This window comes from Amblyomma maculatum, chromosome 8 (assembly GCF_055883805.1).
Source record: "Amblyomma maculatum isolate TAMU_Amacu chromosome 8, ASM5588380v1, whole genome shotgun sequence".
Taxonomy (NCBI): Eukaryota; Metazoa; Arthropoda; class Arachnida; order Ixodida; family Ixodidae; genus Amblyomma; species Amblyomma maculatum.
In genome coordinates, this window is record NC_139351.1 from 62,288,208 (window position 1) to 62,306,029 (window position 17,822).

Below are 17,822 nucleotides of genomic sequence, written 5' to 3' on the forward strand. Positions count from 1 at the left end.
GGATACCAGGGAAGGAAGGGTAGCAGGCGTGGCAGAGATGGGCGGGAAGTTCGCAGTGGTCAAGTGGATGCAGCTATCACAGGACCGGATTAATTGAGGCCTTCGCCTTGCAGGGGGTATATATTAGCCTGGCTGATGATGATGATGATGCTGTTCCTGTCTGACCGTTTTCTCTCCCCCTTCTCTTCTCCCCGGTGCAGACGGACATCCTGAGCAGTCAGGATGAAAGCATTCCCATGTTTGATATTATTGCTGCCCTGAGCCACCGCGAGTTCAGCCAGAAGGTGCTGGAGGTGCCCGAGTACGTGGGCGGCCGCAAGGTGCTCGCCGCCCTCGTCATGAAGACTGGACCAACCGACAGGGGCACCGTAGTCTGCTTTGGCACCGGTGGGTCCTGTTTCTTATCACTTCCTCCGACATCTGGTCGACAACCGGCCTCCCGTCACGTTGCAGGCATCTTGTCCGCTTTTTGGGAAATTGCACCAGCAGAATGAAAACAAGGACGAAAGGAATGCCCACTATTGCCATCTTGTTGGCTCTGTTTTCCCAAATTCTCTGAATCCACATTGCTTTGCCCAACTCACAGTTCTTACCTGAGCGTCTTAATCGACCACTGCTGAGCCTTGCTTAGTGACCTGAAACAAGAAAGATAATGTTGAAGGGCTGGTTGGTCGAACATACCTGCACGCCTCAATTAAAGCAAAATATGACGCTTTAAAAAAGAGATGAAGACAGGATGGTTGCTGCAATAACCGTGTATGTGCACACTTTAAAAGCAGTTTGTGCTCCATGGTCATGGGCACAACATTTTCTGGTAAAATTCAATTGGGTATCCTTTCCTTCTTAGCCACCTTTTGCATTTTTTTTGGCATCAAGACATAAGTAGAAGGATACTTGTAAAGTGGGATTGTAATAATGCTGGTGCATGCTGATGCTTCACCTAAGAAACTATGATTGGCGTGTGCAGAAAGGATGAATGGGGGGCTGTTGTTTGTACGCACCTTTCGGTTCATTTCTCAAATATGTCTGTGCACATTTGATGTGGTCTGGAGGGCCACATTGCAGCTGTAGTCCTTCGCACTCTGCGGAAACAGTTGGTCAACTCAGCGCACCTGCATGAAGCGGTAATCACATGTGAGCGAAAAAGTGAGCGACGCGACAAGGCGGCGCGGCGAAAGCGATCATGGTTCGCTCCGTCGCCTACTGGGGAAGATGCAGGCACGCGACAGCGTGAACCGAGCGAAACGGCGGCGACGCTCTGCGTAGGTTGTGTGGCTGGCATATAGTGGCTTAGTACACCGCAAAACTACTGCCAAATGCAACAATAGTAACGATTTTATGACAAAATGGAAAAGTAAAATGTATTTACAACAAACCATATTGAATGTGTGTTAACTTGCACTTGTAGTCTGTGCGAGTGTGTCACGTGACCTCTTGTTTCTTTTGTTTCGGTTGCGATCAGACGTTCTTTGAATCCTTGCCTGTTCACCATTGTTCGTACAAACTGAAAAATTTACGCGGTAGTGCACAATCACAATGCAACACAGCAAAATAAAGAAAGCGTGCAAAATGAGCGGCAGTGACGTACGCTTACTTTCGGGCGAACGAGCGAAATTTTCTATTTCGGCAGATCTGAGCAACCAGCCAAGCGACACTTGCATTTCTGTTCGCACGAAGGCTTCGCGCAACGCGTGTCACTGTCGCGTTCGCGTGAGTTTTCGCGTACATGGGATTCAGCCTTGGTGCTCGCTTCATGTTGAAAATGCTGTCTCACCTGTCGGCACAAACTGTTCAGAAACGTGCCGTTGTTTCCCGACACGTGTCGGTAGCTTGTACACCAGCAGTCGGGAAATAGACCCCTTTCATAAATGTTAAGTCAGCTTCACCTCTATGCTGCATTCCCCTCTAATGGAGGAACAGCAATGTATTGAAACATTATATTATGGCCATAATTCATATCATTTATGCATCGGAACATATTCGCATAATTGCTCTATTACCACTACATGCATCTGTGTAGAAGCAACATGCGATTTCAGGTCTATATCGCCGTTTTTCTGGCGGCCAGTGACGCCATGTTTGGGGAAAGGAGCAGCGTGGGAAAGCCTACTTAACGATTTTTGCAAGGGGTCCATTCCTTGTCACAAACATGTTCTGTTGATGTCGCCATGGTGTTTATGCAGTGCGACATGGCCTAATTTTATCAAGTTTTCACGACATCATTGCTTTGTCAGAAGGTGAAACTGACGTGCGTCCCGATAGCTGATTGAGGTGTAGCTAATATGTGGAAACTTCTTTGGGAAACTTCGGTGGAAGAAAGTTTTAGAACGCTTAATTGAGGGTACTCTTATGACAAATATTTTTTTAAATTTCTAGGTTTTAGCCAGTGTGGTCTTGGCTTGACATGCTAATTGTCGCACACTGTTTGGCACCTATTGACGCTTGACTCGATCTGAAATTTGTAGTGTGTGAGTAGACGATGTTTGCTACGTGTTGCGAGCAGCTGTGTGTGTGTGTGTGTGTGTGTGTGTGTGTGTGTGTGTGTGTGTGTGTGTGTGTGTGTGTGTGTGTGTGTGTGTGTGTGTGTGTGTGTGTGCGTGCGTGCGCGCGCGTGCGCGCGCGCGCGCGTGTGTGTGTGTGTGTTTTAACTTTCAAATTTCTCAGTTACAGGTCTGGGTCTGTATGTAGTGCATATCTCATTGATACGAGTGTCATAGGAAACGGAAGAAAAAAAATGTTTTCATGTTCAAACTTTGTTTTCAAACGCTAAATCTTTGGAGTTTACATTTTACTTTTGAGGGGGGGGGGGGGTGGGGGGGTGTATGGAGGGCCGTAATTGTGATTCTAAATTGTTCAGTATGAAAAGTTTGTGAAACCAGATATGTGGTGTCCAATTGGTTGAATGGCTAGCTGCCTACCGACTGTGGTTATGCGTTTAACATTGCCATACAACAGGTGACACCAGCAAGCATGTAATAATGGCTTTCATAGTACCATTCTTGCCCTTGTCCGCGATTAGGTTGTCCCTGTGCGCTAACTGGTTTCTTCTCTACTTCTGATGCTTGGCAATGCAGGAAGTCGATGCATCACTGGCGAACAGCTGAGCCAGGACGGAACCGTTGTGAACGATTCCCATGCAGAAGTAATAACAAGGAGGAGCTTCCTCAGGTGAGCCAACTTGGCTGCATTTTCCTGCATTTCTGTCCTTTCAATTGTAGCGTTTCAGAAGAGTTTCCTGCTCGCATGACTTGAGGTATGGTTACGCGTGTTACTGTCAGCAGTTCTTCGATTATTAAGCAGCTTTTTTTTTTTACCCTACAAATGGGTCAGTGTCCGGAAAAATACGAGTAGTTTCGTGAAAAAACTGTTCGCGGCTGCCATGCTGTAGTTTGTGGTAGAGATTCTAAATGACGCAAACGAGTTTTTGACAACTCTCGCTCGTTTTCTTGAGTGCGTCTATTGTGCCTGAGGGCGTAATTGTCTTTTTGGGCAGCAAAGTCAGCTGCTTGCCGTGCGACGATGAACTCAAGCACACCATACCAGTGCCTGCGTTAAGATTAGTGGTTAAATAGAAGCTGCTGCTTTTCTGTATTCGCTGTTAAATCGCAAAGCGCGAATGGATTGCTGTGCTCACTGTGCATGAAATCGACATGAAAGGACACAGATGTAGCTACCACTAGAGCTCTTGTCACGCGGTGGCGGCATGGTCTTTTGCTGTGTTAGCGCGCCCATCATGGAGCTCCAACCTTCGGCTGTCGTGTGGTGCAGGTTTCTATACCAGCAGCTGAAGAGCTACGGGCCGGGGCAGGAGCATGCCATCTTGGAGCCCACTGAAGACGGCCAGCGCATCCGGATCAAGCCGGATGTGTCGTTCCATCTGTACATTTCCACTGCGCCCTGCGGCGACGGGGCCCTCTTTGCCCAGTGCGTTACCCACTTCCCCATTTTTGTTTTCTCTTGGCGGCCTCTGTCCACTCAGTGTGGTGCTGTCTAGTGTCTTTTTTTTTTTTTTTTTTTTTTGTGCCAGGTTCAAGCCTAGGGTTGCATAATTTGGTGCCTTTATTGAGCCTGGTTCGTTTTGCCCATATGAGCAGTGTACATTCTTCAAGGCGTAGAATAAGGTTCTACTAAGTTCATACTCTATTTTCTCCTTTTTTTTTTACATCCCCTCTCCCTTCCCCCAGTGCTTCCTCCTGGTCAGTGCCCCACCTTTCGTTTTCCTCTTTCTGCCTAAAACTTGGCAGTTGTAAAGCTGTTCAGTTTCAATGATTCTGAAGGCAGAAGTCCTGCCCAGTGCGTAGTGTTGCACCATTTCGAAAGCAGTGGAATAGTATTTCGTAGGTTTTCTTGATTTGCGCATATGCCAGACGTTAACACCAGGTGAATGAAGAAAAGAAAAGGAATTTGCTTATTAACAGCCTGACTCGTTTAGTGCGACGGAAATGTCTATAGTTGGGATTACCGTGTCGGAAGAAGAGGCTGACACCCTAGTTGTGCTCATGACCATCGTTTTTTTTTTTCCTCGGCCACTTGTTTTCAGCACGACGAAGCCAGATGACAAGAACAAGACACAGGATCAGAACAGCGAACAGCATCACCCACTCTTCACCAAGAGCTGCCAGGGGCTCCTGCGAACTAAGCTGGAAGCAGGTGAGGCCCCCTATTGCTTCACCGGTGGTGTGGAAGTCGTCCATGCTCCTTTTACCTCAAGGGAGAACTTGGCTCATCTGTAGCCACAGTCGGTGAAAATGTCTAGCAAAAGAGTAACTGATACTCACTCCGGGAAAGAAGTGCAAAAGAAATGTCATTCGGTGCACTCGGCGTGATGAAGGAAACTTCTACCTTGAGAACGTGGAACTTCGCAACAGTGCTTTGCTTGTTTTTGTATGCCACAGTCAGTGTATTGATGTGAACTGGGCCAGTAATTCTGCTCATCGTCCTGTTGCTGAACCGATACGAACAGAACTTCTGGTAACTAGGCGATGACTTGTAGGGTCTCTCGTTGTTAGTGACGATTGTCTTTGGCTTCTTTTGGTATTGACCGGGACATTATTGCAGCTAGGCTTTGTAACTACCTTCCCTGCTTACCAGTTACACTGATCGCTTTGTTCTCTCTTTTAATTGATGCAAACTGAGCCAGTGATCAGTCACTGTCTTCTAGTTTTTTTTTTTTTTTTTTATTGATGACCATTCGATTTAGTTTGCCTCTCAGTTGTGCTCACAAAAAATGTGTTCGGAAGTAAGTGAACCACAGAAACTCTCAGTTCTGGCGGTATGCTCATTAGCATCAATCACTATCAGGGTTGCGCTGGGCCATGCCCTTTTAATGTCTAAGATATGGAAACGGTTTTTGTGTCACTTTATTCAGGTGGTTCGTCGTTGCTAGCAGTGTGTTGGCTACGGGAGGAAGTAAAATTCTAATTGTACGGGGAGGAAACTGTTTTGCCATTGCGCGAAACGGTGGGAAATAGGTGCAGAGGGGATGATGGCTGCCCTTGCGTTCCAGGCGAAGGCACGGTCCCCGTGGACCTGACTACAGACTACCAGACCTGGGATGCCATCCTGCAAGGTGAACGACTGCGCACCATGTCCTGCAGCGATAAGATTGCTCGCTGGAACGTTCTCGGTCTGCAAGGGGCTCTGCTCAGCCACTTTCTGCAGCCTGTCTATCTGAGCTCCATCACCCTGGGTACGTGTCTCTCTTGCTGTACCGTTGTGGTCGTGTAAACAGCACTAGTCATGGATGGCTTTCCTTCCGTGCCTGCAGCTTTGTTCATTCACGCTGTGCAATGTGTGTAATGCTATAGGCTGCAGTGAGAGAGCTGTTTTAAGTGCTCCACAGAGCCAGTGTACAGTATATATGGAGCGAAATCCCACTTACAGACATCATTGCATCTCACACCAACATTGGGCATTTCATTATTGTAGAAGGCTCACTTGTAGTGTTTAATAAACACAAATAGCGTGCAAAAGGATTTAACTACAGTTAAATCTTGTTAATACGACCACCAACAATTTTTTCATATTCAAAATATTTCATATTTTCATGTTTTCAGTGTAAAACTATTTTAGAATTGCGAATTTCAATACAGCATATATTTCAGAATAACGTACGCATTTTTTTTTTTTTCTATAATCTAGGAAAATCAGTATTAAGAATTCGGCTAAAATTAACAGCGCCGCAGCTCACAACTCTTGCGTGAAACAGAAACCCCCGTTTCTGTGTTTATGGTCCATGGGCTGTAGCTATCATCATCACCATATCTAGTGTCAGCTTCTAACGTCGCCACAAAGCTGTGGTTTATTACGCAGCAGTTAGCAGGCCTAGCCGCCTGCCTTTTTTTCTTCTTGTGTTGTGTCTTGTTCACCGATCAGTCGTTCGTGCCATTCGCACGTGCGGGACAGTATTCTTTTTTTTTTTTTTCGCAGATTATCTTTTTCCAAAGTTTGTGCATGATTGCAGCCAGCGAAGTGCCAAGAAGATAGGAACTGAGCTTTTACTGCAAGAAATCGACGCAGGGAAAAAATGGATCGGCCTCTGTAGACAGCTATCATTGCCCCATCGACCGCCACGATCATATTGAAAGACCGAGACAAAATTTAGAACTTAAGGGAACACCGAAGATGAGGACATATCAAACTGATGTTTTTTTTTTTTTTTTAAGTTTTTTTTTGCACATTGACAAAGTCCATACTTTCATTGCTGAGTGCAATCACGCATACGGTGAGGTGTTACGCAAAGCGGAAGGTGTATGTGCTATAGGGGTGTAATGTAATGCGTGGTCATCTTTGCTGCGCGCGGTAGAAGAAAATAATTTATTTCTTCAAATAAGTCAGCTTTGGAGTTAGTGCAACATTTTTATTCGAGTTTGCTTGTCTACACACGCGCCTACTGCCAAAGTACTTCAATTTCGTACCGAGGTTTGACCACTGGCTTATAATCGCAGATTTTTCATTACAACAATATTTTGAAATAACGAACAACTTTTTGCGGTCCCGTAGGATTCGTTATATCGTGATTTGACTATATTGGTGGTATGCCATACATGGAAAGCCGAGATTATGAATCTGTGCATTTATGCATGAGGTGTGCAAGTCTACTTTGTTCTAATTGGTAGCAGCATAGTGTAGGCAGCTTGTAGTTTCGATACCTTGCTAATATCTGAATGCACCTTTGTGGAGCAGCATTCAGTTAAACCAGCTCTGCACCTTGCATGTGCAATGGGAGGGGCCAAGTCAAGCAGTGTGAGAATCATGTAATGCCGTGCAGGTAATCTGTATCACCACGGGCACCTGTCTCGGGCGGTGTGCTGCCGGTTGGAGGGAGAGCCCGGTTTGGACACCCTGCTGCCCACACGCTACGCCCTACACCATCCAACCTTGGGCTGTGTGAGCGGCCACAATCCGCCCCGCGACACAGAGAAGACCAAGCCCTACTCCATCAACTGGTGTGTGGGCGACGAGCGCCCCGAGGTCACCAACAGCGGCACCGGTATGCGCCAGGACAGGTGGGTGCGATGTGCAGATGCTTCCTAGCCCATAGTACACTGCATTGCGCAAATTGGAAGTGCCTGTGCCGTCTTATTATTTCTTGCTCCTTTGTCTGTTTCACACTAGCCCACAATATGAACTACTTCCCAGCCAGATTGGCTTGCCTCACAGTGGGGCTCTTGGGACGGGTCTGCGGTATGAGAAAGCCTGTAGTGTGTGATTCTTTTGAAAGAGGCTGCCATGAAGATGCTGGGCATATAGAATGCTCTAAAATGTGGCTAAGGAGATGGCAATTTTTTTTTCTTCCTCTACCGCACGCTTTTAACATGAACATTGAAGGCCCCATTCCTCAGAAATTCCGGTGTCAGCATTATTGTTGTTGGCATTGTTGGCATCCAGTATTCTGAACGAAAAATCACGAGCATCCCCTGGGTGGTACAGTGCATTCCACTTATAACGATCTTGAGAAAACTGGAAAATTCGATCGTTATAACTGATTATCATTATATCTGGACTGGCAAAGAAGGTGAAAAGCAAAAGAATGTGCCCACATATTTTTCCATGCATGTAGGCTTGCCTACTTACCAGCAATGAGTGAATTGCGTCGAGCAACACGAATCATTGTAAATATCGCTAAATACTTTGTAACAGGATGCATAAATGACCATAAAATACCATAAAAATCCGCATATAATCAGTTCAGTTCAGTTCAGTCGTTCAGTCTTATCCGACTCTTCGTGACCCTATGGACCATGTCACGCCACGCTTTCCGGTCTCTCACTATCTTCCTAACATCACATAAAATACAAGGTTTTTTCCCATGATTAGCGTCCTAAATTTCCTCCTCGTACTATTTGTGGATCCGAACAAAAATTTTCGAATTTGCTCGAAGTTTTGGTTTCGTCATTGCGATGTGGCTATGGCTTGGCTTTGTTACAGTTGACAAAACGTGGTTTCTTTGTTGATCAGTTCAGTGTGCTGTGTGCCTGTTCATAGCGTGCGTGCTCGCATGTAAGCCAAAGCCACGCTTCGTGAAGTAGATGTTTTTTTTGGGGGGGAGCAAGATTTCAGGGTCTCGAAACCAGTACTCGGCTACTTTCAAGCGAAAGGTGATTTTAACTGCGGAGAACATCGGCAACACTGTGGCCGGGGGGGGGGGGGGGGGGGCAGTTTGGTGTCGTCGAGGGAAGCATTCATGCATGGCGACTTCAGAAAGGCCTTTTAGCATGCAGCGGAATGCGACGAAGCTTTCGCGGCCTGAAGAATGCACGTTCCAGAAATTTAACTTGGCCTGACAGAGTTCATACGGCAACGAGCCGCGCGTCTAGCTGTGAGCATGGAGCTTACGCAGGCAAAAGCTAGGGAGCTCGCAAAAGAAAAAGGGATACTGTGCTCTGCCCTCAAAGCGAGCAAGCAGTGGATCCATTGCTACATGTGCCGTGGACCTCACTACGCCAGCAGACCTCGATTTCACAGAAGCTGCCTGCAGCTTTCGAAGAGCTGCTTGTGAGTTTTCAGTGACACATGATTTCTTTGTGCAGGTCAAAGAACTTTCTGTTAGGCCAAATAGGCAATGCCGATCAGATGCCGGTTTACCTGGATGTCCCATCGTCCCTCACCATGCACGAAAAGGTTGCACCCGGTCCTTTGGCAACGAGAAGACTCGAGTTACAGTTATGTTATTTTGCACGGCTGATGGCCGCAAGCTCCCACTTCGCGTAATCTTCAACAGGAAGAAAATGCCGAAAGGTCAAGAGCTGCCGAGAAATCTCGTCATGAGATGTCATGAGAAAGGGTGGATGAATGAGGATCTAGTCTTGGACTAGGTAACGTTCGTGCGGTGTAGGTGACCTTGTGAACTGTTGTCTCTGCCGTCCATCTTTGTGCTCGATGCGTTTCGTTGCCATTTGACCGAATCGGTGAAGATGCTGCTTTGCAACTGCAGCGCTGATCTCGTGATTCCGGGTAGGATGACCTCAAAGCTACAGCCGCTTGATATTTGTGTAAACAATCCCTTTAAGGAGGCAGTCAAGCGGTGCTATGCAGAGTGGATGAGCTGAGGGGAGCCTGCAGTGATGCCAACCGGGCAGCTGAAGCGGGCATCGCCAGCCATGCTGTGCAAATGGATCATTGACGCGTGGTTGGCCATTCCAGAAGGTCTTGTGTGTGTACCTTTGGGACGATTTGTCGGACAAAGAAATGTCTGAAGAAGCGCTGCTGAAGATGAAAGTGATTGAAGTGAAGTGCGAGCTGCGATTCGAATAAATGCCTTCTTTAAGCTTTCGTCACTCGTGTTATGTGTGGATAAAACTATTTTTTTTTTTACCATTTCGCACCTTGAAAATTTCACGCATGCACGCACACACACACACACACACACACATTGTACACTAGTTTTTACGGTAGCTTCAGCATGCTTAAAAAAACCAGCAATCTGTGCTCCCTTGAGCGGCAGCCCTAATCTTTATTGTTAAAATTGTAGAGTGCAAATGCTCATATCTTTTTGTGAGGCTTAGCCTTGAAACGCTACTGGCAATCCTGACAAATCTGCTATTTCGCCTCGAGGGCTATTGCTATCCTTTTGGTCAGCACCATCGTGCACAGATGCTCTATCCGGCGATGGCCGTACGGCTGCACCATTAGTGCAGCAGCAGCAGCTGCGGGACAGGCAGCGACTGCGATGATGACAGCGCTGATTTATTAATCGTACGCAATGCCCCCTCGCGGTTGCGAAGTCTACGATATGCGGCCGTGCGCACCTGCCGCCAGCTGCTACTTATGGCCGTGCGCCGCTGCAAACCTGTCGCGGCGTGGAAAACGATCGCGATGCCGGTGATGCGCGGTCAGCCCGCCTCTGCTTATTTCTCGCGGCATGTAGAGCATGACTGGAGATGGCGACACGCAGGCCACGCGGCACCGCAAACTGCTCGCGGATCGCGATCGCAGAGCCAGTGATGTCTGGTTTGTGCGCACCCGCCGCGTACGCCGTCTGCGGTTTGTGGGCCACGTGCCGCTGAAAGTTTTTTGCAATGTGAGCCCGACAGATAATTGCGACGTCGGCAAGGTGCAGACCACTGCTCGTGATGAATACATACAGCGCATCTGGCGATCGCAGAGTCAACGATGTGCGGGCATTGCGTAGTGCTCAAGGTTGGGGTTGCAGTTCACGCGTTGGTATCATCCGTAGTGGCGCAGGAGAGTGTACGGACCATCCAAAATTTTGCACATTGTACCCAATGCACCTAGCTGGGGAATTTCGTGAATTCGCATTATTCCGAAATTCGTATCAACAGGATTTGTATCACCGAGATTTTACAGTACAGTAAAAGCTCGTTAATTCAAATTCCACGGGGCCGCCAGGCCAGTTCGAATTAACCAAAATTCGAACTAATGAAAGTGAGCAAAAATGAAGGCATTTGATGCCCGGAGGGCACGAAAAACATTTATTTAGCAAAAAAGTCTGTTATCATCTTCTGCTTCTTCTCTCTGAGGGCTACCGTACTCACTCGGTCTTCTAGCATGCGAATGCGACGCAGGGAGTCTTCTTCCCCCTCTTCAAAGCTGAAGAAAAGGCGCGCGACATTCAGCGCTCCCATAACTTCTGCCGCGGATGGACGCACGGGCTCTTGCTCCTCGTCGTCGTCCTCGTCTTCTGCCTCTTCTGGGACAGACTGCTCCCCAACAATTTCAGCGACAATGTCCTCATCACTTAGGGCACCGCACACTGCTGCATCGCTGTCTACTCCAACGTAATCATCAAAACTGACGTCCTGCAGCACAGCACGCACAGCCGCAGGCAGAGGCTCCGGACTCCCATCGTCGCCACTTTCTTTCATACTTCCGGCAGCAAAGCCACAGTGGTGGAAGCAGTTTGCAATTGTGGACGGCGTGACCTGCTCCCATGCACGCACCAACATGTGCATTGCTGTGAGCAACGTGATGGTGCTGGTCTTCTGGTTTCCAGTGCACAAAGTCATGCGCTCGATCATGTGGCGCCTATAGAAACATTTGATGTTTCTGATCACCCCCTGATCCATCGGCTGCAAGGCCGCAGTCGTGTTGGTGGGCAAAAAGACGAGCCTTGTGGCTTTCAGCTCGGCGTCGACTTTGTGTGCCAAGCAGTTATCCACAATGAGGAGAACTTGACGCTTCCCTAGCTCCATCCTCCAATCGAATTTCAAGAGCCATTTTTTAAACAATTCGCCCGTCATCCACGCCTTGCTGTTGGCGGAGTATTCCGTCGGCAGCATCCTAATGTTCTTGAAACATCTAGGCTTATGTGCCTTGCCGACAACAAAAAGAGGGACCTTCTCCGTCCCGGTCATATTAGCGGCGACCAGAACAGTAATCCGCTCTTTGCTTTGCTTGCCGCCAGCGCAGCTGTCCCCTTTAAATGTTACTGTTCTGTCGGGCTGGAGCTTATAAAACAAAGCCGTCTCATCAGCATTGAATATATCATGTGCCGAGTAGCTTTCTAAGTACTGCTGCAGAGCACCGCTTCGCCACGTGGCACAAGTTTCTGCATCCACTTCTTTAGCTTCTCCAGACAACACCCGGAAGACAAGATTATGTCTGTCTCTAAAGCGGTGAAACCATCCTTCGGAGGCGACAAAATCTTCCACATTCAAGCGCAGGGCGAAATCGGCCGCCTTCGCCATGATAATTGGGCCGCTCAGTGGAATGTCAGCGCTTCTCATTTCTTTCACCCTCGTGATCACAGCGGTCTCAATTTCCGGATACTTGGCTAACCGAAGCCTTTTTCTGTTGCTGGCGAAATCTTCGGCTTCATAGGCATCCTCGATGGCCTTCCTATTTCGGACGTGCGTCGACAACGTGCTTGGTGGAATCCCGTGCTTTTTCGCGATTTCCACTTTGCTGGCCTTCCGTTCATCCACCTCGCGTAAAATAGCCACTTTCTCCTTCACCGTCTTGGCACAGTATTTCCCACGCGAACACATCTCGCGGACACAAGGTCACAACAAGCGGCGTGCAAAACGAGGGCTCACGAAATGCAACACGAAACCGTGGTCGATAACACTAAAACGTCGTTCCTCGAAGGAGTCGCGGCACGAAAGACTGTTTAGTACTTGTTCCAGCACCCTAGCGGCGCCCTGATGGTTGTGCCATCTATCGTTCTGCCGTGAAAGCTTCCAACGCTGGTTTTTAACAGCGCCGCTTGGCGGCGCGCAGTTCGAATTATGGGTGGCGGCGCCAATTTTTGAGTGAATTAACGAGCTGTTACGCGCATAGACTTCTATGCACTGCGGACCGGACCACGATGACTATTTCGAATTATCCAAAATTTCGAATTAACGAGTTGTGAATTAACGAGCTTTCACTGTATATAGTTATATCTGGTATTGATATAAGTGGTTTACATTGTAGTCTGCAGGTGACATAGCACTGATTTGTCAAACAGTTTGTGTGATGTCACGAGACTTTATGACTGAGCCGACTTAGGTGGCACTTTCTAGATGGGAGAGCGACATCAGAATGCGGCTTTCCAGGACGCTTGGATCCCAAGTTAGATGCGGTACTCTTTGGCCACGCAGTCACATTCGTACGGCTTGGTTTAAAACAGGGCTTTTTATCTATACTGGCTGGTCTTAAACATATATGGTAGCTTACATCTGTATGGTAGTGAGTATGTGTAAGATAATAGAGACACAAAAATAAGAGATCAGTGATTAGGCGTAGTACGCAAACATGGATCTGCAAGGGGAGCGGCAGACAGGAACCATTACACTTGGAGGCAGCGCTCGAGTGTTCTGCAGATTTGTTTCTTTTTCTGATCCCATTTATGTTCTTTCTCTGTGGTGTGCAGGAGCGGTACCAACCTGGAGTCACGCGTCTCCAAGGCGTCGCTCTTTGCCCTCTTCAAGGACACCTGCGAGCTGCTGGGCCGCGAAGACCTGCTGCTCAAGACGTATGGTGAGACCAAGGAGTCGGCCCTCTGCTACCAGGGCGCCAAGAAAGTGCTCTTTGAGCGCTTCCTCAAGCTCGACCGTGGTCGCTGGGTGCGCAAGCCACCCGAGGAGGAGATGTTCCACTAGGACCAGTGTCGACGACACACGTTCCTTGCTTTGTTGTCGAGCATCATTAAGTTCATCCTTCCTTTTTTTTTTTCCTCCCCCTCCCCACGATGCATCTATCAGCCTCCCCATTCTGTGTGGAGGAGGAACCGTGCTGTCATCTCGTTGCCATTCATCCCCCCTCATTGTGTCTCCCAGATTCACACTATGGCGGCTCTCTCGCACTGCCACAGCTGAGGCAGGGGCTATTCGTCTCGTCGTGGCTCCACGTTCTTCTCTTGTTGTTCACACTGTCCGTTGCAGCCGTTTCCACCTGGCTGCCGCTGCTGCTGGCTGACACGTTTGCCTCATTTACCGGCATCACTTCCCTGCTCTTCTTCCTGCTGTGCGCTCCTCTTTCTCCCATCGTCCGCTCTGTCTTTTGTCACACTGTTTGCTTGCCATGCTATGCATGGCAAATGAGGCTGCATTGCGGACTACACATTCTGCCTGCTCACAGGTAATGGCACTTCCATCTGTTATCTTTTTCTTTCTTTTATTTTCGTGGAAAGGACTTGAATGCAGCAGCCTGTGAGAGATTCAGTTTAGGTAGAATACATTTTAAATTGTTAGGTTTTTTTCATTTCTATATTTAACACCTTATATTAATGACACTGTTTTTTCAAGCTGAACAGTTCATTTTTTGTTTTTCCGAGGGCATTTATCGTGCATCTTATGCTTGGAACATTTTCCTTGGCTCGCATCATATTCAAAAGTACCGGCGACCTTCTTGGCAGTTCATTTTTTATAATACTAAGGGAGCTGCAGGAAAAGGCTTTGTCCTGCAGTACAGTTTAGGATTCTGCTGGTGATGGCTTCGCATCGTTGCCATCGTGTGGGGCAATCGGTAGTGGGACAGTTTTGACAGACAGCGCTCTGCACGTTGCTGCATTTATTGGCAGCCTGTTGAAATGGCGGTCGAAGTCCGTTCGTTTCGAGCAACTGTACTAAACTACTCCAAGCTGGACAGTGTGTGTGAAGTTACTCAGCTGGTCTTGATTATGCATGATGAAGTCTTCCCCCTGGATCTCGTGTGCATTCTTTTGCGTTTTAGTGTTTTGAGCTAAAGAAAGCGAAATCAGCTGCATGGTATAGAAGCTAATGCTCTCCAGTGTTGTCGGTACTCCTATGATGTGCTCTTGGTCGGGAGAGCAAGCGGTTGCAGCGTTCAATTTTCCTCTGTTTCAGCCTTCACATTGTTGGAAAGGTTCATCGTATACCTTTGCCATCTGCACTTTTGCACTCCCACTGGGCAAGGGGTCCAGGATTCACGCACTCGTCATCACAAAGGCACTTCACTTGTCCCTCTGGCAGTTAGTGCAGTGTATGGTACAGAGGCTGCTTCCATCTTGACCTTGTAGCTTCGTAAAGGTCACGGAGGTAGATTTCACTGTGCAGATGAGCCAGAGTTGCACGGACTGGTGTGAACCAAGAGTCCAGCAGTTTCTAGGAGCTCGATTTGCGCGAACCGATTTGAACCGCCACAGTTGCCAGGATCGCAGCAACACGTTTTTCACACTGCACGGAGCAGCGAGGCCTGTTTTGCTTGGCTGCTGCTGCTGCCAGCTGCAGTTTACACGGTCCACATTCCTTGGTACAAAGGTTACCTGCAGGCGACTAGGCGCAAAGGAGGATTTACCAAGATAGAAAGTCGCGTGAGTACAAAAGTGAAGGGGGCTTCTTCTCACTGGCACAGTGTGCTTGAACGAGAGTCACCACCAGTATCGATGGTGTCCAGAGAGCCCCCTTAGCTGCACATTTCTTGGCTGTTGTTGGAACTGACACGTTGCCACAGGAATAGCTTTGTTCCTAACACTCTGTAGTGCCCTGTAGCATTGACTGGGCAGATCAAGGCTACGAAGGATAGCTCCCGACCCTCAACAGCAAAGGATGGGTGCAACCCCTAAAGCACTGCGGAGTTGAGATGCTCTAGTGGAAGTGCTGGTTTCAGAAAACGTTCTTACTTGTGGGCACACTTACTTAGCACCTCTGTTTTGCACCTTTCGCCTTTCTATTAAATGAAGCCTGGCATAATTCTCTTTTGGCATTTTCTCTTTGAAAGGCAGATGAATGTCTTTTGCTGGCCCACATTCTCGTACTTTTACCTTCTATACATGCTTTCCAGCAGGAAGGGATTGGTTCTCTTTTAGCATTTTCTCTTTGAAAGGCAGATGAATGTCTTTTGCTGGCCCACATTCTCGTACTTTTACCTTCTATACATGCTTTCCAGCAGGAAGGGATTGGTTGTGTTCTGACAATTGACTGGCTCTTTTTAGGCTGCCGGAAGCGAGCTGAGAGTTTGCTTTTGACATCTCCTTGCTGCTCCTGTCATCCTGCTTGCGCACCTTTGAGCTGTCCGTTGAGCTGTCATGCTCGTGCTTTGCGGCCATAGTGGCACACTCCCTTCCTTGTGCGTGCCACACATTTGCATGCTCCTGTCACTGCTGGAGGCACTAGCGAAGTTCGCCGCGCGTTTACACCTACGTTCTTCTTCGAGCACCATCTCCACACGCCGCCCTTACCCCTCACCATTTGTGTTTCGTCCGCAGCCTGCGAGAAAAGGTATTTTCTTTTGTTCATGTTCTCACTCTTTCTTACCTTCGGTCTTTTGTAGATACGCTTTTCCTTTCTCGTCATCACACAGCGCAGCTATATGTCATCTTATATATCATCATCCTCAGTGACTCTTCAGTGATTGCTGTAACTGGCGCCTTTTTATTTTATTCTTGCGGTCATTGCTATTACGAATCGCGGTTTAAGTTGCAAGTGGTCTAAGTCTCTAAAGGAGCATCTGCATGCCTATTTTATTTTCATGAAAGCGTCTCATTTTGTCCGCTTTCTCTCGCGTCTTTTTTTTTTTTTTTTTTCCTTTTTGTTCACTGCAGTGTTGTCATCTGATGATGCCATTTTAGTTCCACCCAGGGCTGGGCTCGTCCCATCTTATCACGCGGTTACACTTTGGGAGCGAGACATCGAGCCACGCGTTTTAAATGGTCGGTGGGCCCCACGTGTATTGCCATGCATTGTACATAACTTGGTGTGCCGCCGAACACCGGAATCCTGTTTTTAGCCGAGACGTCTCTCGCCGTGTTAGAGGGGACGTCGACCCTTGTTGCTCTGTGTTTACCCTCCCTCCCTCCCTCTTTTTATCGAGTGCACAGAGGCACAGCCCACACTCAGCAAAGGGCGCTAGTGTGCCTCTCTGCATGGTTGTCATTGCGCCATTTACTTTTTCTTGTCTGTTCTTCATTGTGTGTATCTTTTTCGTTTCATGTGCCATGCTGCTGGTTATGTGGCATCGCAGCTTTTGATTTTTGCTTCGAGTTGTCACCTTGAGTTGGTGCTCTGGCAAAAATTTTTGCGACGTCGCCGCTTGTACTTTGCACTTGTTTTTTTCTGTGTAATACTGTCTATGTCGCGCTGGGTGTGACAGTGTACATCTTCTTAGGGTGGAATGCAGCACCATTTTATGCAGCGGAAGTCTCGTTTTTAAATCCAATCTCGTGCAGCTGTGGATGTTTCTCTGTAATAATATTTTGCTTGCTGTTTCAGAAAACCACGAAGACAGTCAGAGCCATCATATTTGTTTGTTCTGTCGGTTTCCTTTCTATCACCTGCTTGTGGTGGGTTCCTTGAATGTGTTGCATCTCAGCTTTCCTTCACGGGCTGCACCCCCCCCCCCCCCCCCCCCCCCCCCCCCTTTGCTCTGTTTTAGTTCTGTCCTGCTGAGGGTTTTGTAGATTAACTTTAGAAAAAAAGTTGAAAACTCCAAAACGGGACGTGCCAAACAAAAATGAGCTGAAGAGGCAATGAAGTTGGCGTTTCTGGGGAAAAAAGCACTTCTGCTGTGCCATTCTTTCTGTACTGGCGGGCGCGGAAGGAAAGAAGTATATATATATAGAGGGAGAGGAGAAGAAAGGAGGAACAGAGGAGGTGGCCATCAAGGTCACAGTGTCTCCATCGTTTCAATCGTGTGCACCACTGAAGCAGAAGGAGAAGGAGGTCTGCGTGGATCACAGGGCAAACGAATATCGCTTTGTCGAGTCATGGGTGTCTTTGGTGGCGAGTGACACCGTTCTCACCCACACGAATGAACAGCACACTGCCTCACATGCAAGTGGGGAATGGCACGTGGTGCGCAGTCATGTCTGCTGCTGGCAGCCCCTTCCCGCACCCTCTCTTCCTCCACTGCGTCTGGTGGGTTGCAAAGATCGAGAACCGAGGCCGTTGGACCACCGCTGCCGCGAGCCACTTGCGCGG

General features: G+C 48.1%; 1 protein-coding gene across 2 annotated transcripts in view; it reads left to right on the forward strand.

The window, feature by feature from the left end:
• The window catches only part of LOC146181276 (uncharacterized), a 40,370-nt gene extending 23,663 nt beyond the window's left edge, over positions 1–16,707 (forward strand). The window contains exons 5-11 of one of the 2 annotated variants that reach the window (XM_084576329.1): positions 201–387; positions 3,075–3,168; positions 3,769–3,924; positions 4,541–4,650; positions 5,507–5,689; positions 7,271–7,508; positions 13,316–16,707. In XM_084576329.1, coding sequence (XP_084432455.1) covers positions 201–387; positions 3,075–3,168; positions 3,769–3,924; positions 4,541–4,650; positions 5,507–5,689; positions 7,271–7,508; positions 13,316–13,544 — 1,197 coding nt within the window. In that variant the 3' untranslated portion in view covers positions 13,545–16,707. Of the gene's footprint in view, positions 1–200; positions 388–3,074; positions 3,169–3,768; positions 3,925–4,540; positions 4,651–5,506; positions 5,690–7,270; positions 7,509–9,032; positions 9,758–13,315 lie in introns of those variants that run through there. The other variant, XM_084576330.1, reaches the window with a different exon arrangement.
• The last annotated feature ends 1,115 nt before the right edge of the window (positions 16,708–17,822 follow it).